The 23,120-nt window shown below is 27.0% G+C and overlaps 1 protein-coding gene across 1 annotated transcript; it reads right to left on the bottom strand.

Annotated features, from left to right (window-relative positions):
* Positions 1-1,160: 1,160 nt before the first annotated feature.
* LOC107068242 (uncharacterized) lies at positions 1,161-15,858 on the bottom strand. Its single transcript, XM_089170480.1, has 3 exons — positions 15,822-15,858; positions 9,558-9,879; positions 1,161-9,440 (listed from the first exon to the last, which is right to left on the bottom strand). Exons 2-3 carry the CDS (start codon positions 9,869-9,871, stop codon positions 8,798-8,800), a joined length of 957 nt encoding a protein of 318 aa, XP_089026606.1. The 5' UTR covers positions 9,872-9,879; positions 15,822-15,858; the 3' UTR covers positions 1,161-8,797.
* Positions 15,859-23,120: the final 7,262 nt, after the last annotated feature.

Raw genomic sequence — 23,120 nt, 5'->3', positions numbered from 1 at the left:
TTGTATTAACTTTTGTTGTTACGTCGTTTTGAACAACGCAAATTCGTCCAATTGCGAATTGAATTTTGGTTGTTACTTTTTTTATTTATTTTTTTTATTTTTTCTTTTTCTTTTCAATGCTTAGAAATCGAATCGATCGACAAACAAACAAACAAACAAACAAATTACGAAAATGAGAACGAAATACTTACGACGATTTATTCGTAGATAAAAAAAAAAAAAAAAAATAAAAAAAATAAAAGAGAACCACTGTATTATAAAAATATCGATATTTAAACGTGTTAATGAGGTTATGTTTCTTTTCTGTTTTTTTTTTTTGGTTCCTTTTTTTTCTTATCTCTCTCGTTAAAGGAAAGTTGTGCTCGAAGAAAAAAAAAAAAACAAAAAAAAAAACAAAATTAGGTGTAAATAATTAAATTTGATAGTTGAAATATTTTTCTATTTTATCTTTGACGAAAATTACACAACACAAGAAAAATAGAAAACAATTATAAAAAGAATAATGTTGTAAAACACGATACACACATACATATAATTACGTCGCCATGTTGCACGCGTTATATATATATATATATATATAGTCAAATGAAATCATTTTAAAATCGATATCATCAATTTACAAAATATGCCATTGTCGTACGAACACAATTGCATTACGCGTGTATATAATTATATAAATATATAACTAATATTATTAATTAAATATTATATATATATATATAATTTAATTATTTTTTTCTTCTTCTTCTTCATCTACTTCTACTTCTACTTCTACTTCGTCGTTTATTATTATTATTATCATCAATCATTGCACCCCAACATTTTTTATACGATTTTTCTATGAAACACCATAAACACGTTCGTTAGATCTTAAAATGTATAAAAATAATTGCCTTTTTTTTTTCTATAAAATAATAGGATGAAAATCATCTTACCCTATCGAATAATCTTTTTACTAATAAATAAAAAAAAAATAAACAAAAAAAGACAAGAAACATTTTCAACAGTAAGCCGCGGTTTAGATTTAACAAAAAAAAAAAAAAAAAAAAAAACGCACAAACCTTTTCAAATATTCCCGCTAAATTATTTTCATGTCTTCTTCTTCTTTTTTTCTTTTTTTTTTTTTTATTGTAATCTCACCCATCTATTATAACAATTGGTTTTTTTTTTATAACAAATTCGTTTAATAATAATATTTTTCTTACGAGCACAACTTTTTCTATCATTTTAAACTCGAGTTAACACAATTTCAAAACAATCTTATTTTTCTTTTCAATAATTTTTTCAAAACAAAAAAAAAAAAAAATGCACTCATAACCACCCTCACCCTCATTTCTACCCCCACCCCCACCCTCACCCTCATTTATACCCCCACCCTCACTCTTATCCTCATTTCCACCCCCCACCTTACAAGATTAAGTTTCTTCGTTAATATTTCATCGAATATCGATCATGTGTCACATATATATATATACATACACATACAACACCAGCAAGACACATACATACATATATATATATATACATAGACATAATTGACAGAATTTCATTCGCGGATATATTTTTTCATGTTCGATCATTTCGTATGGCTTATAGGCCCAATTAATTGAGCAAACCACAATAAAATGTGGTGTGTCTCCTTTCACACATTGTTACACGCATTATAGAATTTATTACGACAAATTTATGTTATTTAAATGTAATATCAGCGCGCGTTTTTAATAATTAATTATGGTAACAACGAACCTGCTCTCCCCTTACCCTCCGCCCCCCTCCCCCTTCTCCCCACACTCTTTGTTTTTATTTAGTTTTAATGATATAATTATTAACAATAATAATAATTATTATTATTATTATTAGTTCTCGATCCTTTGTATATATATATATTATATTCGCAAGACTCAATAAAAAAAAAAAAAAAAAAGGAAAAAAATGAAAAATATTGACAACAATTTCGATTGCAATACCCCATGAATAATTTTTAATATCCTTAATGAACAATTATTTAAAAAAAAAAAAAAACTGTAAAAATTGAAATGTTTATTCGTAAATTTTTTATATCAAAATTAGAATGAAATAAAATAATACAAAAAAGGTATAAATAATTATTAAAAAAATGTTGTTAGTTTGATGCTCTAGTTTGAACAAAGTAGTAGTACAAACCTGATCAATTGAATATTTAAATTATTAAATAAAAGTAATATTTTGAAAGAATATCAATAATCACGTTCAATTTGTGAAGTATACTGTACTTTGTTTTTTATTAATTAATTAATAAACTATTTATTGGGATCTTTGGCAGGGACGTGGCGTAGCAATTCGACTTATCAACTCTAATTTTGAATTTAACCACCAGATAGCGTATTCAAGTGTTAGAGATCCCACCACGTGACGTAGCAATTCGATCTAACTACTCTAATTTTGAATTTAGCCACCAGATAGCGTATTCAAGTGCTAGAGAGATCCCACCACGTGGCGTAGTAATTCGACCTATCTACTCTAATTTTGAATTTAGCCACCAGATAGCGTATTCAAGTGCTAGAGATCATTTGTATTAGCAATTTAAATATTATAACAACGTAATACAGTATACTCGTAAAATTAATTGATTTTTTTTTTTTTGTCTAATGTTTAAGACAATTTTGTAGGTGTTGTTGAATACTTTTTTTGAGGTTATCTTACAATTAAATATAATTATATTTAATAAGATAGGTAAAGAGATATGGACAAATTATTTGTAGGTATATAAAAAGACGCAACAATTTTTGTAGTTTTTTTTTCTTTTTTTTTCTTTTTTCTTTTTCTTATTTATTTGCAATATTTTCATATAATTGGTAACTGATTTCGGATAACTAGTATACTAAAAACCTAAACAACGTACGAAACATTATACATAGTTGTCTTAGTATGTGCTAAGGCGGCTATTTACAAATATTGTGTTTGAGTCACACACGTCGATATATATATATATTTTTTTTTCTTATTTTTTTTTTTTTTTTTTTTTAATTATTATAATCTTCATCTTCTTAATATAATTATTATTATTATTATTATTATTAATGCAAAAAGCAGAAAAATTTTTCTTCTCTTGTTTGCATTTATTTTTTTTTTTCATCATCGGGCGCTTCTGTGCAATGCCAAATATTACTATTTTTTTTTATTATTATTATTATTATTATTATTATTATTATATACAATTCAACCTAATCTTTTCATATCATTTGTTGTATTATTTTATTATTTCATTTTTTCATTTTGTTATATATATATATATATTTATTTATATTTTTGTAAAACTTCGAGGGGATGTTTTTTTTCATCATCATCTCTTTCACGCATTCTCTTCTATTATAAATTTTCAAAAAAAAAAAAAACAAACAAACAAAAGAGAAGACAATATGGCGAATAAAACTTTTCGAAGACATCGATTGTTTTTACAATTTATTTTTTTTTGTTTTGTTCTTTTTTTTTAGCAACTTTGTGCATTAAAAAAAAAAATAAATAAAAGAAGATTTAATGAAAAAAAAGAAATCAAAAAAATAGAAATAAAATCAAAATTTGTATACATATATATATATACATAATATTGGGATCTCTGACAAGGGGCGTGGCGTAGCAATTCGACTTATCAACTCTAATTTTGAATTTAACCACCAGATAGCGTATTCAAGTGCTAGAGATCCCACCACGTGGCGTAACATTTCGACCTATCTACTGTAATTTTGAATTTAACCACCAGATAGCGTATTCAAATGCTAGAGATCTCAATATAGAAATATTGTATAAATTGAAACCGTGTAAATAATAATTATTACAAACACGTATAATGTTTGAAAAAAACAAATTAATTTTCAATAAAACGATGATCAACGTTATTTCATTCGTGATGACTCGATAAATTTCTATATATTACATATTAATTGTAAAGGGGTGGTGGTGGGGTGGGGGGGTGTGAATTGAACCGATGAAATCGGATAGGATACATATTTTGTTTTTTAAGTATTTGTATATATATATATTTATATATATATACATATACATTTATGTATAAATCAGATGAGAGAGAACCAGCCTTTCGAATAATAATTAATTGTCCTTTCTTATTTTATTCTTTGTATGTATATGTATGTGTATATGTGTATTATTATTTTTTAACGTACCTCGTGATATGTGTGTATTATTTTTGTTTTGTTTATTCTCGCACGTACATCTCATACATACATACATACATACATGCATACATACATACACAATAATACATACGAGCTATAAATAATTAATTTAAGAAGAAATAAAAAAAATGAAGTATGTATATATGTATATGTATATGCATCATTAGGAGGACCGAAAAGTAATGGTCGTTACTACGCAAGTCAAATGTTACTACTAATGTCAAATTTTTCCTATTAAATATTTTAATCAAAAAATCCTATTGATGATTTTTATCGTTACGATAAATATGAAAAATGTTGCATATCAGATAGTAAAAGTAATGGTTGTTACTACGTAAGTCAAGTGTTACTACTAATATCAAGTTTTAAAAAATATTTTAATCAAAAAATCCGATTGATGATTTTTATCGTTGCGATATTTAAAAAATGTTGCATATCAGATAGAAAAAGATTGTTGATAACGTAATTAATTAATTTAATTATTGATTAATAATAAAAACTTTGGTTAGAACAAAATTTACTCGTTTTCTATTTTGAGGTTAAAAAGCGCCACTACTTTTTGGTCCACCTTACATATATATATATATATATATATATATATATATATATATATATATATATATATATATATATATATATATATATATATAATGCGTGGATAAGATTGTTTTTTTATTATTATTATTATATTATTTTTTAGTTGTTCCTCTTTCTGCTTTTTTTTATTATTTATATATATATATATATATTGCACTGCAATTATAGGAATGAGAAAAATTGATTTTATATGCGATGAGAGCCGAATTTATTAAAGTGTGTCGTGCCGAGAGCCACCCAATCGATAAAATATTTTATATACCGTTACTCTTCTTCTTCTTCTTCCATTTTTTTTTTACTTCTACTATATATATATATATATATATATATATATATATATATATTTCATCCATTTTGTTTATTCATATAATTCGTAAAATTGTTAATTACATATCATGAGACACAGCGCGTGTGTGTTTCTTTTTGTATAATATAATCTTTTTTCATCATTTTTCTTTTTTTCTTCTTTTTCTTATTTTTTCACATCATCATCATCATCATTCATTTATAATCGTCATTGTCATCAAATTGAATTATAAAATAAAAAAATGAAAAAAAAAAAAAAATACAAAATAAAATAATAAACGAAATGAAATAACATTGGAATGATTTTATTTAACAAGAAATAACTCTCTCTCTCTCTCTCTCTCTTCTTTTTCTTAATTTTTTGTTTATAGTATAGTCGCAAATGAAAAAAAGAAAAAAAAAATTTTTAATTTTACATTTTTAAATTTTAAATTCAACCATTTTTATTTTATTTTTTTTTTTTATCATACTTACATACGCAATTATTGTTGTATGCAGTATATCATTATTTATACATATATTATTATGAAATCATTTTTCATCATTCATTTATTTTATTTTATTTTATTTTATTTTATTTATTTATTAACAATTATCCGATAAAATAGACTTTTTGTTTTCGTAATCATTTCTTTTTAATTTTTTTTTTTTTATTTTTATGCTTTTTTTTTCCTCTTTTGCTTAATTTTTCTTTTTTCTTTTTCGTTACTTCAACTACAATTCTCTCTCTCTCTTTTTTCTTTTTTTTTTTTTTACTTTTGCTTCATTTTTTATTTATTTATTTATTTATTTATTAATTTTTTTTTTCTTCAAGACACTCGCGGTTAAAAAAAGGGTGTTGTGAGGGGTGTGGTCAATCGACGAGATTGTTTCATGTTTTTTTTTTTTTCTTAACGTCGATTGTAAAACGCTTTTTTTACACACACACACACACACACAAACACACACATTTTTCTTGTTAATGTGTAATATATATATATATGTATATATATATACACCTTCCTCGCTTTTTAAGACTAATACTGTAAAATAATAATTAAAAATTTAGAAACAACCGTATATTGTTTTTTTTTTTTTTTCATTTATTTTATTTTATTTTATTTTATTTTATTTATATTTTTTTTGTTCTTTCTTTCACAACCATTTTCTTTTTATCTTTTGTTTTTTTTTTTTTAACAGAAAAAAAAAACAAAACAAAAAAAAAGACGCAATAAAATCGAATCTCTAACAATTGGTTTTTTTAATTAACATTCGAATAAATTCATTTTCAAAATGGAGAACTTGATTATTAATTTTTTGTAAGGCATTTTCTCTCTTCTTTCACACTTTTCTTTTTTTTCTTTCTTTACTTTTATTTTTTTTTTCTTTTTTTTTTTTTTTACAGTACTCGTCTTGTTTTTTCTTTTTTTATTTTTATTTTTTTTTTTTTCATAAAAACGATGATTTTATATATTTTTTTTCAATCGACGTTCATCAAACACGAGGAAGAAAATCGTCGTGATAAGAGATTGTTATAATATTAGGATGATCGAAAAGTAATGGCGTTTCTACAAATGTCACATTTTTTTTTTTTTTTTTTTAATATTTTTTTATCAAAAATTGAATTGATTTTGATCAATTTAGTATTAAAAAATTTTTCCATACTCGATAGAAAAAGATAGTTTATAATGTAATGTAATTAATTTAATTAATAATTAATAATAAAAACTTGTTTAAAAATAAAATCTATTCGTTTTGAATTTGAGGTTAGAAAGGCGCCATTACTTTTCGCTGTCCACTTAATTTAATAATAATAATAATAATAATAATAATAATTATATTATTCTCATTAATAAAATAGGTTTTTTTTCTCTTCTAAATAATCAATAAAATGATAATAATGAATAATAACTATAATAATAATAATAATAATAATAAAAAGAACAAATAAAAGAAAAAAAAATTGATTAGAAATAAAGTGCGAAGGATAAAGAATAAAATCGAAATATAACCTCTAAGGCCCTGTACTTGGCATTAACATATTTTTTTTTTTTTAAGTGATTTACCATTACGTAATATACATATATATATATATATAGAATTTTCTGCCATTTTTGTTTTTACAAACGCTTAGGCGATTATTATACCATTTTCTTTTTCTTATAAAAAAGAAGAGAAAAAACAGGCTTAGATGATTATTATTATTTTTTTTTCTTCTAATTTTCGTCTTTTTTTTTACATCTCTTTTATTATTATTTTTATTTGCAATTTTTATTCAGACAAAATGATTTTTTTTTTTTTTTTTTTTTTTTTTTTTTCGTAAAAATGATCGCCGAGCGTGTATTGTAAAACCCGTTTAATATCGTTTAACGTATTATCTTTTTTTTTATAAACATATTTCTATTTATATATACAAATAATAATAATAATAAAAATAATAATAATAATAGTCATAATAATAATAATAATAATGATAATAATAATAATATTATTATTAATAATAAAAAGAATAATAATTATTATTATAATATGTATATGTTTGTATGTGTGTATTTAAACATATTTAAATATATATATATATATATATATATATATATATATATATATATATATATATATATATAATAAATTTATATATATATATATGTATGTATGTATATTATATAGATGCATGTATCACGTGTACGTGTGTGTATATGTTTTGCATGTGAGTTTTATTTTGTTGTTTATTTTCGACGAACGAGTTCATTCACCAACCCATTGGGGTGAACGCACGCATTATTGGGCTTTATTCATTTTAATTTTTATTTTTGTCACACTTCGTTATCACTATTCAACAAATTTCAACGTTTGTTTTATCATCGATATTCAATTCGTATCGAAGATAAAGAGAAAGAAATTGATTTTCGTTAGCCAACTTGAGAACGAAGATAATATCATTCTACCGGTATCCCATTTATCATTCCTCCATATTGGAAATGAAAAAACACAAAAAAAAAAAAGGATTAAACGAGTTACTACTCGAAATCGAAATCATTTTTCTTATTTTTTGTTTTTTTTTGTTTTCATTTCACAGAGAGAGTTCCCTTCTTCTTCTCGCGATATTATAAAGAGAGAACAATGACATATTTTTTGTTTCTCTTTCTTACACAATTATATTTTTCTTATTTTCTTCAAAAGTTTTTACACGAAGAAAAACAAAAAACAAAACAAAACAAAACAAAACGAAGCTCGATTCTCGATGCAAACAAATCTTCAAAATCCTCTTCTTTTTATTTTTTTTTGCTTTATTTTCTTTCATTTCTATTTTCATGCACACATACATATATGTATGTATGTATTGATCATTCCAACGGTTTTTGATGATATACGCGTGCGAGATTAATAAATCTTTGATATAATCAATCGTTTGACTTTATGTAGGTTATGTTTATTTGTTGTCTCTTCTACATTTTGTAGGTTCATCCTCTTGGTGATTCTTTGTGCGTACTGCGAAATCGAAGACCCGCTTGCTCATTCGCGTCTTCATCTTTATCATCATTATCATTAACATCATGATCATCATCATCATCATCATCATTATTATTACCACCATCATCATTATTACTATTATAATTATTATTATCATTAACCTCGTCAACGTCTGTCTCGTGATTGTTATTCATATTTTTATTCGTATGATCAAAAAACGATTGAGACTTCTTGACGAGTAATGTATGTTGCTCATGGCAAATAATTTTTCTCTAGGTTTCCAAACCCGGTACAAGGCTGTGGAAAGTTTGGATGTCGTGGAAAGCTCTTCCGCAGCTTTGATTATTGTTCCTTTCGAATTTGGCTAAATCAAAATGTTCATCTAGCGATTGCAATTCGACCAATCGTTCTTCCAACGTTTTAGCTGAATCCGCAAACCTTGCAAAGTCGCAAATCCTATCGGGATCAACAACATCGCCAACTTCCATCATGCTAACGTCCGTAGATCTGTTTGCTGATAATTGTGTACTAGGATCGTCTAAGTCTGTTGAGAAGAAACCAGAATTGTTGCAGTTATGAACGTTCGCAGTTATCGTCGTCGTTGATGTTGGCGATGCTACGGCAACTGGTATCGTTGGTGACGTTGTTGTCGTTGACGTTACGTTCGTCGTTGAGGTAGGATCGATCAGATGCGTTGGATCACTTACGTCAATTGTAGTACCACCTAAACGATCTTCCGTATAAACCAAATGATGATGAGCCGATTCAGCATCGTGAACATCGTCAATGTGTGATAATAATCTTGGGGTTGGTGGTAGGATGTAAAAGTCACTGAATACGTCATCTTGCAAATCCAAATCGTCGTGCCTTTGACGTTTCGTACTGAGACCTTCGTTCCTAATATCATCTGCTAGCCTGTAAAAATACAAAACAAGTCATACTTTTAATTTTATCATTTACATTTTTTTTTGTTTTGTAACATTATTAATTTGACATCAATTAAAATAATTATTATTATTATCGTTTGCTCACCTTTTTCTTGAGGAATTGTCATCGTCAACGATAAGATTACTAGAAACGTTATTCTCCTTCGTCGAGTCATTCAAATACGTGACCACCGGAAGTCCATAGTTCCTAGTCTTCTCGTCCCGGTTTTCACGCTGCAATCGTCTAACTGCGTTGTTTATTAACACAGATCTGCACAAACTAGCCTCAGGATCTTCAATTCTACGTAATTTTCCTGCCGAGATTTTGAGAAGTCTACGACGTTCTTCTCTCGCACGATATTTTGCCGAAATCATCGTGGGTCTGCTCCTACGAATCACTAAATCTTCTTCCAATCTCATCTTAGCTTCTGTAAAAAAAAAAAAAACAGATAAATATACATTAGTTAACAATTTTTATAGATCGTTACAAAAGTTATTATTGACAAGAATAATAATATTTTTACGACATACGAGAGAGTGTCAAGGAGCAACAACATAATTTCTTATTTTCGAAGAGAAGGAAGTTAGGTTAGAAAAATAATAAAATAAAATAAAATAAAATAACATCCAAGTTCACCTGGAGGTGAACCTAATTAGGTGTGCTTAATTTTGTTTTTATGTCACATATATATATTTAATGAATTCCTTCTTCTAAAGTAATATTTTTAATAACAAATGTATATTTGTATTTTAAAATTTGTTTCATAAATTGTTTCAAGTTTAGAAAATTTTTTTGAAATACAAAAATCTCGGTTAAGTTAATTATAATAATAATATTAAAAATAAATTTGAGAGAGAGAGAGAGAGAGGAGTTTGATATAAGCAACACAAGTGATTATAAATTCTTACAAAGGTAGACTACTCTCTCTGACTAAAACTACTACTACAACTACACAACATCGTCGATAACGATGAAGGAAGGTGTCTTTTTCTTTCTTTTTTTTTCTTTCTTTCTTTCCTTCTATTGTCAACGACTGACCCAGATATTCTCTCGTTTCCTTTTTTTATTCCAAACAAAACGCAATCAAATTGAAGCTATATATATAATGGAGAACACATATCTTTCTCTTTTTTTCGAAATACGCCGCCATGTTGTTGTTTGTATGTTCCCGCGCATTTAGTTGATCAATCAAGAAAATGATATGAAACACCACGAAAATATCAAGACGAGAATAACGATGAAGATGAGATGCATGTTCTCGCAGAATATTATTCGTTTCAAGGTCGACAAAATTATCTTTAGTTGGTGATATACAAAAGCAATGTGTTCCCCCACCCCCGAAGCTTTCGTAAAAAGGTTATTTAATAAATTCAATATGGCCGTCGTATAGAGATAAAAAGAAAACAACACAAATTTATCGTTTGGACGATAAACTTAATTCTTTTTTTTTTTTATGTTCTTTTCTTTTCACACTAGTATTTATATATAATTCATGTGTTTTTTTTTCTTTTTTCTTTTAGTGTGGTTTTTATAGAATATTTTAAAATTATTTAAAATATTTATATACAGATGCATAATATTGTAATAAATATTATTATGTGAGAAGAACGTTCGATAAAATATCAAAATGTCAACGAGAAGTTAATGTTAACGAGATATTGTTCTTTATATATATATATATATATATATATATATATATATATATATATACATTCTGGAAACTGTAAATAAAGTTACTGTAAAGTTTTCTCTTCTCTTTGCGTAATAACCTATTACACATATACAAACGTAAAAGTCGTATAATTTTCACAACGTTTCTTATATAAATAGAAAAAAAAAAGGGAACCCCCACAGGATATAAATTATAAATTATCTTTTACATATTAGAGAGTTCAATTATGCGAATTCTAGAAGGAAAAACGTCACACACACACACACACACATCATCATCATCATCATCATCATACGTAGGAAAAATAATCTTCCCGTTGGATAATAATTTCAATCTAATGTTTGAAAGAAAATGATAGAGAAAGACAATAATAATAATATTATCCAGCGTGCCGATCCATAAAGGAAAAAAGGAAAAAAACCTTTTTTTTTTTACATATTCCCTAGTTTTTCGACGACTGTAAAACTTGTACTTTAAATGCGTCACGATTGAATCATACGGTTGCTATGAAAATGACGTGTAATAGACAGCAGTCTCACAATCACCTCTCTCTCTCTCTCTACTTTAGCAAAGTATAATACTGCACCCAGGTTTGCTGGGTTTTTCTTTTGTTTTTTTTTTTTTTTTTAAGCGGATCTCATTGCTCTCTACTTATTCATTTATTTCTTTTTTTTTCCTTTTTTTTTCTTTCATGTATATATACCATTCCGTTATACGACGTAATATGCGCTTACAATTTTGTGATATGCACAAAACAAGTATTACATATATATATATATATATAGATAAATTATTGTGTTGTTTGGAAAGTAATTTTTCGTTTGATTTTTAATAAAAATAAAGACAATTTTTGTATCCTAACCTAGAAACCTAAAGCCAATTAAGTGAAACTTAAACAGTTGAATTTGATAAATTTAACCTCAAACCAATTTCACGTGTCGTTATTTGTCATTTTGCATCAATTAATGTTTTTTTTTTTATAGTGTCAGTGAAAAAAAGGAAATTACTTTCCGAACAACTTAATATAATTTTGTAATATTATTTCAAATGTATAATTTTTTTGTTTTATATATATATATATATATATATTAATATATTTATTAATTAAAATCTATTAAATTAGAATTTTTATTTTAAGTTTAATAAGTAATCGTAAAAAAAAAAAATAAAATAAAATAAAATAATTTTATTTTATTTGTAAAAATAATTTACAAACTTTTAGAGAAATCCATTATTACAGTAATTCAATAATAATAATAATAATAATACTAATAATAAAATTAATAATAAATATTAAATTATTATTTTAATATTTTATTTTATTTTATTTTATTTTTTTTTATTATTACGAATGTTTTTGAATTATATTTTGTTGTTATTTTTATTTAAATGACAATTTTAATTCTCAATTATGAAATGTAATTTTATTCTCTTGTTTCTTTCACATATGTGTAATGGCCGATGAAAAATGCATTAAATTACCATAAAGATGTGTTTTACAAAAGTTGCAAGGTCAACGACAACGGACAAAGATACGTCAAATATGAAATTGTTCTTCTTTGTAACCTTCGGTCTCTCTCTCTCTCTCTCAGAAAAATGTTATAATTTTTATTTTCATAAACAAATCATTTTGGAATATAATTTCAAAGCAACATTAACCAAAGAGATTGGATTTCTTCGAACTGATTATCTCATCACTTTTCAAATAAATATTCTTCTTCTTCTTCTTATTCTTATTACATTCTTCAAACATCTATTTTTCACGCTTATTACTGAGTAATCGTTTTTTAAGAAAAAAAAAAAAAAAAAACCCAAAGATATAATAATTAAATTTCAAATTGTATCTGAAGAAAATTGTGCAATTGAACTTTTTTCCAAATTATTTCAATATAAAACATTTCCGAACATAAATCAAATCCATTAATTAAATAATAACGATAATACAATTTGTTATACATTTTTTTTTGGTCACGAGAATGTTTACAAAAAATAAGATACAAAAAATTACTGATCTTCGTAACATATTAGTTGTACAAGTTTAGTTACTCAATTTTCCTACAGATGGCTAATAAAAAAGAAAAAAACATGGCGGAAGCAAAATTGTACACCTGTTATGATTGTTTGTGACAAAAATCACATTTATATATATATATATAAAAAAAAAAAAAGTAGGTTTAAATGTTCACGAACGTGACCACGTTTCTATTTATCAGTGTATATATGATACCTGTAAAAGTGTATATGTGTATATGAATGAATGTAAGGTGTGTATCTTCATCCTCTATGAGTGCTTTTTCTCATCGGCTTGGTAGGTAAACGTGTGTCGGTGTTTTTAGTAGAAAACGAGGACACGATTGTTTCGCATCGTTGCTTTTTTGGACGCAATTTGTGTTTCGTTTCCTGTTATAAAGGTAATTTTTCTTTTAAATCCCAATCACGAAAATACCGTAATACATAATTATGCATAAATGATTTCTATATATATATGAGTTATAATATTGTGAAGTCAAAAATGTAGGGCGCCATTTAAAAAAAAAAATTAACATTTTCAAACTGTTTTTTTATTCCAATGTACAGTCAATCATAAAAATAGTACAACTGTCGTTTAAAAATATTTTTTTGTTAGGTTATATTGCAAGAGTACTTGAAAAATCATGAATACAATTATATGGGACCATCCTGTATATGTGTGTAATTCGATTAGCAAATCATTGCTCGATTGATAAAACAGGAAATATTTTCTTGTATTTTTTTTTGGAATTTTTTACAAAAAAAAAAAAGAAACACAACACATAAATATGTCAATCAGTAGTATTAAGAAGAAGAGAAGAATATATACATACGTGCAATTACACGATATGTAATATCAATATCTGTATATTATATGCAAATCAAAATGGCGGAGTAGTTGTATATATATATATGTATATTATTTTTTCTTTTTTCATGCGACACAACGTATTATCTCTTTCGTGGTTTTACATTCCGTTAAATAGAAAGCTACTTACTACTAACTTGTGAAACGAGATACAATTATTATGCGACTTGGTTTTGGAATAGAAGAAGACGAACGATAAAAATAAAAAGAAAGAAAAAGAAAGGAAAAGAAAGAATTGAAAGGAAAGAAATAATACACACACACATATATATATGCATGTACATATATGTAAAAGTAAGTAGAAAGTAAGTACAAATCGTAGTGATTTCGGTGTGAAATCTGGTTGTCGGTATAGTAGAGTATCATCATGATCATTTTTTAAAAGAATAAGTAGAGTTGTTCCTTTTTTTTTTTTTTTTTAAGTAGGTCAATTGTAGGTTAACTAATTAAATGGCTACAACAAACCAAGAGGGAGAGAATTAAATCGTTAAGCAAGCCGAAACACGTTAACTTACGTCTATTTATTTATCCGTGCTTTGGGCTGACGCGTTTGTGATACCGGATGACAGGAATGATGCGAACTTATGTGTATGTATGTATGTATGTATGTATATATGTATGTGTGTGTGTGCCTATCTTTCTGCTTAAGTAGTATATAAGTTAGTAAATGTAAGTGTGTGTGTTCTACTTTAAAAGAGATACAACACAACTACTTCACTATAATCATCATCATCATCATAGTACTACTACTTACTACTACTACTACTACTACTACTGTTTTTACGTATTTCGAAATATTTCGTCATTCGATGATTGTTCCGTTTTGATTAGCTCAAGAATAGAATAAAAGATTAAAATAAATCAAAAGAAATTTACGTAGAAGGAAAATCGAATGATAATAAATGAAATACATCATTCATCGAATTCAATTTCAATTCGACGAATTTAAATCTACATGTCTCTATAAATATATGTGTCTGTGTGTGTGTGTTGATTTTCCCCGAAACAACGTTTCATATTTTTATAAAAGAGAAGTTTCTTTTTTATTTGTGTGTGTGTGTGTGTGTGTTCGTGGAAATCAGAAAGAAGATATAATATTTTATAATAAATTTGTATCGTATCAATATCATCGTCCACCATCTTTGCAAATTTAGCAAAACCAACAACTCATCGGGTTTTTTCATTTGATTTGATTTTTTCGTGGAATTTAACGTGACACTTATTTTAAGGATTTTACAAAGAACTAATGTAACAACTTCACTTGCCACGTTATTAACATTTTAACAAACAGGATATACGCTTTTATTCGCTTACTTAAGTTTTCTGTATAGAAAAAAAAAAAAATTTCCTTTGATGTCATGGATTATTTCATAGGTCGCACATAACTGATCAGGGAAACTTGTCCTTTTTTTATTCTTTCTTTTCTTTTTTTACGCGGATAAATTTATTGTCTGTTTAATGACAAATAACATAAATGACATTTTATATAAAATATCGATATTTTATATATATATATATATAATACGATTACAGAGTGATATAAAGATAAGGAAAGTAATTATAGAAATAATTTTCTTTAATATTGTTCTTTTTATCTTCCCCCACTCTTACTTCTCTTCCCCTACTCCGCCTGCTCTTCCCCCACCACCAATTAAACGTGTCTAATCTTTGTCGATGAATTTCAAATGATAATATATATATAAAAAAAAAAAAAAAAAAAACAAGAATAGAAATAAATATGGAAATTAAAAAATAATGTTTTCAACTAATGTTATCAGATTGAACATCGGTTATATTAAATTAATTTTGAAACACACACTCGTTGTTATCACGATGATGAAGTCACGAATATAATATACTATTATATAGAACGCGCGTTCTTGAAATAAATCACGAAGTACGAGAGGAGAGTATTTCTTAGTTAGATGATCGACCGATAGATGGCGACAATCATCACGCAGAATGGCGACGGGAATCATCATCGTCCCTCGTACGGGATTCCGTTGCAAACTGAAAGAGAATCGACATAACGGAGAGTGTGTATAAAGCATGCGCTCGCGCGCGCGCGCTCGTGACACTTGTTGCTAAAAAAAAATATATATGTATATATATATAACATTTGCGGATATTATCAAGAGACAAAGTTTTCTATCCGTCAATCTCATTTTGTTCAAATTGGATAAAGAAAATTAGTAACGCATAAACCTTAATATATCCTTTCTTCATTTTCTTAAAGGAATTTCAACTATTCGATACCTCCTCGTTTCTTCGTAACGTGATGGAACGTTAATAAGATCCAAGATAATCTTCTAATAGATCATTTTCGAATTAAACACTAAGATACAAATAAGGAATCCATTTTTTTTAACATCCATCCGAAAGATAATTTTGTATAATTTAATTTCTATATATATCTAAATATGTACTTGTTAAGATCGAACTATTATTTTTTTTTTTATTAGAGTCTCGAAATATTATTTATTAATTCATTTATAACTGCGATACAAATAAGGAATCCATTTTTTTTAACATCCATCCGAAAGATAATTTTGTATAATTTAATTTCTATATATATCTAAATATGTATTTGTTAAGATCGAACTATTATTTTTTTCTTTTTATTAGAGTCTCGAAATAATATTTATTAATTCACTTATAGGTTATATTAAAGTTTTCTTTTTGTAACGGTTATTATTAATTCAAATTTGACTATAACGCTCTGATTGTTGTATGAGCTTTAGCGATTGATAGGTTCTCGATGAATTATTAAAAAGCTTGCTGCTTTTTATTGGTCGATATGATCATCATGTGTGTGTGTGTGTGTGTACCTATTTTGACCTACTCTCTTATGGGGGACAGGTATTCGTAATATAAAGTAGCACGACGTCGTAGTTCTTCGAAAGTAGTAAAAGAACCGAGTATACAGAGAATGCATGTAAGAATATAAACCTGTTTCGGAAAGTGAGTGAAAGACTTTCTTTAGATATCGATCGATTTCGAGATTCTATGAAAACATACAAACATATATATATATATATATATATATATATATATATATATATATATTTATAAGATGTCAGTTTTACGATTACGTTGAAATTAAATCGTTGGGGTGGGGTGGGGGGGATTGTTGAGCGTTTAGATCAAAGTATCGAAAGAAATTCAATATGTCTGAATGTGTACAAGATAAAAAGAAAAAGAAAAAGAAGAAAAAAAATAAACAAGATTATCGAGTTATCTCAAATTACAAGAAACTTCTATGAACTTCTCGATATACAAATGTATGTTGAGAATTCAAATGGATCTCTGTCATTTGGAAAATATCACTAAAAAAAATATATTATCTTTCCCACGAAAGATTATAGTTTATCTCATTCTCCCTATCTATCTACTTTATCTGTATATATATATATATATAGATATTTATTCAATATTATCGAATCGAGTATATTGAGAACATAGATAACATGATTTATGTGACACAGTAGAAACGACGAGATTATAATATTGAATGTTGAAAACTGTAAATATAATTGGACTTTGATTTTTAAATATTAAAATTAGATTTAAAAAAAAAAAAAATAAAAATAAAAAAGATATTTTTTTTTTAAATAGTAAAACAAGTGTTCACATTTTTTGGCAAGATTTGCAAAGATGACACATCTGTGTGAGATATTTGAAAGAAAATTTCAATAGGGGCGGGGGGGGGGGGGGTGGAACACAAAAGAAAGAAGAAGAAAGATGTTAAAGGAAGAAGGACAAGGAAGGACAATAATGGAAGGAAGGAAGGAAGTAAGAAGGTGTATCACACTGACCTGAGAGAGAGAGAGAGAGAGAGAGAGAGGAGGTGCAACCGATTTTACGCTCGAGGTACGCCTAGGCTAACTTTCTCCAGGAATGAAAAAAACCACGGGCATGAGAGAGAGAGATATATACACGTTACCTAACCTGTAAAGTCTACCTTCGAAGTCACTGACTCGTGCGTCCTCTTAGAATCCTCCTACCAACCTACAACCCCCCCCCTCCTATCCTCCCGTCATCCCTCCCTCCCTCCTGTTTCCTTCTTAAGCGTATTACTTGCTCGTGTGAATTTTCCTTTTATTTCATTCCCGCTTTTTCCTTTTTTTATTATTTTCAATTATTCACCATTCGATCTTATTAACAAATAAATAAATTATACGAAACACTTAAGCGTATTAATTATTTTTATATAGTTTTGTTTCAATAATCCAATTTTTTGATTACTTACTTCAATTAATATTCGAATTAGTCGCCATTTTCAAAATGGCGCTCAAAAATATCAATCGAATTAGCGTTTAACGTCTTCATTTAATTTTACTTTTATTTCATTCTTGTTTTTTTTTTTTTATTAATCCATCATTCGATCTTATTAACAAATATTGGGTTGGCAACTAATAAGTAATTGCCGATTTCAAGTATAGATGTCTCTCATTTTCATTTCTAATTTTTTTTGTTTATTTTTATGTTATCCTAACCTAGCTTTACAAGTTCATTACTTAGATATTTTCTTAAAGTTTCTTTTTTCTACTTCAATATTAAAACAAACAAATCTTTTATTTCATTGAACAAATCGGCAATTATTTAGTTTCAAACCCAATATAAATTATATCAATGCACACAATTTGTCACAAGTTTTATTTTTTCTTATGAAATAATAATAAATCATCAAGTTGTCGCGATTATCTCGAAAAGAAACAAAGGAACATATGATTGGATTTACCATAATTAGAGGATATTTTTAAGAGAGAGAGAGAGAAAGAGAGAGAGAGAGAGAGAGAAGGGGGAACGGGGTAGGTTTGTAATGTTTTACATTTGTTTGCTATTCTCATTTCGATGATGAAATAATTCATTAGCTTGGCTCCCCCCTCCACTCTCGGCAATGGACTCTTCGATCGATTTCCGTTCTGCGAGACGATACCAACATTCACCCACACGCACACACATACACCACACTACTCATATATAAACGTATATATATATATGTATATATGTATACACATACCATAAGTCGGACCGAGGAGCTTCACAGTTTAACTCGTAGTACATAACATATGTACATATGTATGTATCATGTAGGTATGTACTTAGTTCGGTGAATGCGTACCGTTACATCCCATCCTACTACTCTCTTACATCATTGTTCTACAGCGTTTGCCGATTAAACGGAACTTCAACCTCAAATGAAATTAGATTTTTTTCTTATATATCTGAATATATATATATATATGGTTATATATATATATAACCATCTTTTTCTTTCTTACAATTAATTCGAAATAATTCACGATTAAATTCAAATAATATTAAAGATAAATCGATTGATATTTGTTAGCGCCATTTTGAAAATGGTGGCTATTTCGAAAATTAATTTAAGAAAGATGGAAAAAACAAAATTTATTACTTAAAACAAAACTGTATAAAAATCGATTGCTATTTGTTAGCGCCATTTTGAGAATGACGGGCTATTTCGAAAATTAATTTAAAAATAGAAAAAAACAAAATTTATTAGTAGAACAAAACTGTATAAAAATCAATTGATATTTGTTAGCGCCATTTTGAAAATGGTGGCTATTTCAAAAATTAATTTAAGAAAGATAGAAAGAATAAAATTTATTACTTAAAACAAAACTGTATAAAAATCAATTGATATTTGTTAGCGCCATTTTGAAAATGGCGGCTATCTCGAAAACTAATCCGGAAGATAGGAAGAAAAAAAATATTTTACGAAGCTGTATAAAAAAAAAAAAATAAAAAAGATGATTGCATTGATTTATGATAAATCAAAGTAGAGAAAGTTATGCAGCAATGTGTGCTTGGTTACAGACTTACGTTAGTTAGGTTAGGTATGTTAAAGAAGAATAACGAAGAGACTTTGGTTAAATGTCTACTACCACGGTACATACACACACATATATATACACACACACGTTTGGCCCGTGTCCGTTCTTTCTCACTCTTTCTCTTTCTCTCTGTAGGGGGGCCTTGAAAGGAATGCGAGCGAGTTGTCTGCTTAAAAAGAAATCGGTGAATGCTTTGCTACTTTTACACTCGTTTATAAATAAATGCGTCCAGTGAACCGGACACGCATTGTTGAAAAAAAAAAAAACAAAAAAACAAAAAAAAAACCCGAACATATTTTATAAACTCTCATCGAATACATTTGAAATATTTTTCTTATTCTTTCACTCTCTATGCAAATTTTATTGTTTTTTAGACTAATCATAAATTATAATTAATGATAATTTTAAAATTACGATGTTTGTAAAATTTTAAAATTTTTAGTAAATTTTTTGTCACCTTTTTTACTCAAAATATGTTTCCCTCCAAAATCCTTTCACTTTTTTTTGATTTCGTTTGTTCAATGTTGTTGTTGCATATTTTTTCGCATAGTTTTGTTTTGTTCTTAATTATATTATAATAAATTAAATATATATTATACATACAATATTATCAATATAATTAATATACTTTATATAAATATAAAATCGATTGACATTTGTTAACGCCATGTTGAAAATGGCGACTAACTCAAAAACTAATGCGAAAGATACAAAAAAAAAAAAAAAAAAAACTATATTACTAAAACAAAACTGGTATATATAACAAAAATATCGTTGCATATATAATAATAATAATAATAATAATAATAAATAAAAATATTATTATTTATTAATTATTAAATACAAAAAAATAACAACAATTGTTTGTTCACAAATGATATCCAATTAGAAAGGAATATCATTATAAATTAATTTCATATATTATCCTAAGAATTAATATCGAAAGTTACGAATAATCTTTCTTCTTAAATATACAGATGGTTTTGTTCCACTTTAGTGGTAACTCTTCTTCTTCTTCTTCTTCATCATCTTCTTTCTATCTTTTTCTTAATCCCCCCTTCCCCCTCTTATTCCACTTGTATATATATATATATCTGTAATATTTTCCTTGGCACGGCTATCTCGAACAAGCAGCAAAGCCAGCAGAAACAACTTTTCTATTCGCCTATTGGACGTTTCCATTTTCAGGAAGAAAATGAAAAGGTTTCCTCCTATCGCACCTTCTCTTCCTTTCTTTTCTACAATGTTCATAAGTAAATACATACATACATACATACATACATATATATATGTGCAAGTGAATTCAAGTTCTCTTATAAAAATTCTTATTGCAATTGACTCTCTTTCTCTTCGTGTGACGCCAAGTCTGCACGAATACGCACAAACACACACACACACGCATGTACACATACGCGCGCGCACACACACATACAGAAAAAGAGACTTGCGACGCCACATTTATGCGACGAGGACACACAATGCACAAGGTTATCGGAAAGCAAAACAGAGATATGATGATTTTTTCTATCTGTTTGATTTGACTAAATTTTGATTTTGTTTTTTTTCTTCTTCTTCTTGTTTTTTTTTTTTTTTTTCAACTCGTTCTCATTGTATGGAAATGTATGTATATATATATGTGTGTGTGTGTTACATATTTATATGTATATTATACAAATATTTGGATGAATTGATAATTATCTCTCGTCACAATTCGTAAAATAGTTAATTTTATCTGATTTAATAAAATAAAATCAAAAAAACCCAAAAAACAAACAAAAACAAAAAAAAACGTTTTTGAAAAAATAAAATATTTCATTGCTGATTTAGCAATAAACAAAACAATGTTATTAATTCATTGGAAAGTAAACAAATCAAAAGTTTATTTCCCTTGACAATAATCGATTTTATATCTATATTTATTTAACTATATGTATATATGTATGTATGTATGTATTTATTTATATATGTAAAATATATGCAATATATGCATTGATCAGTGAGTATTAAAAAAAAAAAAAAAAAAAAAAAGGCAAGGATTTGTTTGATCGACTTGGTATCGTTAATAACATCTTCCAATTATCGTTTAGGATTTTCGATTACATAAAATATGCATTGATGAACCTTATTTCCAATGGTGACCGGTATGTATTTCCAAATTCATAATCAGTGACCATCAAAAAAAAAAAAAAAAAAAAAAAAAAAAAAAGATTTATTTCTCAAATATATTTAACACCAATCGATAATATATGAAATACGTCTGTGTATGTGTGTATGTATTTAGTATAAATACATCGATGATTGTAATTTTTCTTGAAATATATTTTAACAATCCTTCATTCCAACAAGCAGTCAAATTTATCTTTATATTTATACATCCTTTTTTTTTTTTTGTATCTACAGATGTATAATATGTCTGCTTAAAATTGTTATTTTAATTACACCGCCGACATTTCTATTTTTATTATACTCAAAAATAAATAATAATAATAATAATTAACAATAATATAATAAAGAAAAGATAACAGTCGTCGATAAAGATTATCGATCAATTTCAAGATGGCGTCTCAAAGAAAACTCCTTTAACGTTTAACTTCGTCTAACGTTAAATCCACCAAATTAAATTCTCTCTCTCTCTCTCTCTAAAAAAAAAACCGTAATTTTTCGGATTAATATATATACATATATATACATATATTACGTTATGATAAATTATGTTATGTTAAAATATTACGCGTTTATGTTACCACCGTTACATTATATATTACGAGATTAGGTTATGTTCGTGCCACCGATTTCGCGGACAGATTCGTTTTTGTTTCATGCAAACGCGCGTAACGTGACGAGATATCAAAAGCTTGTCAAATTAAAGGTACTTACAACACACTACGATGTCACACGCGTCATAAATACATACCCACACACATACATACATACCTACATACATATATATATACATATATGTGTCTAGTACGCAATACATACGACGTCAAATAGTAGAGTGGTGGGGAGTAGTAGTAAACTGATAGTGGGGAGGGAGGGGGCAGGGAACTGGAGGGGTGAGTACGACGCTGCCGACGCAAATATTGTCGAGCGTCGAATGACGTCATAGTTAAGAGAAGGGGAGGGGGAAAGAGGGAGGGGTAGGGGGAAACAGTAAAACGTATTACTACGTCCCGTTTGGCACATGCGTGCACCACCAACCACCACCACTACCACTACTACCACCACACATTGTTCTCCTATCTTCTGTCCTTTTC

The sequence above is a fragment of the Polistes dominula genome, unplaced genomic scaffold (genome assembly GCF_049000335.1).
Source record: "Polistes dominula isolate Pdom_NZ unplaced genomic scaffold, Pdom_raw_medaka contig_15, whole genome shotgun sequence".
Classification (NCBI taxonomy): domain Eukaryota; kingdom Metazoa; phylum Arthropoda; class Insecta; order Hymenoptera; family Vespidae; genus Polistes; species Polistes dominula.
The sequence above is the reverse complement of the archived record's forward strand: the minus strand, read 5'-3'. Positions and strand labels throughout refer to the sequence as shown.

Coding starts and splice junctions, on each gene's coding strand:
- LOC107068242 (XM_089170480.1), bottom strand. CDS start 9,871: ATGAGATTGGAAGAAGATTTAGTGATTCGTAGGAGCAGACCCACGATG. Junction 9,441..9,557: donor GACAATTCCTCAAGAAAAAG/GTGAGCAAACGA, acceptor GTATTTTTACAG/GCTAGCAGATGATATTAGGA.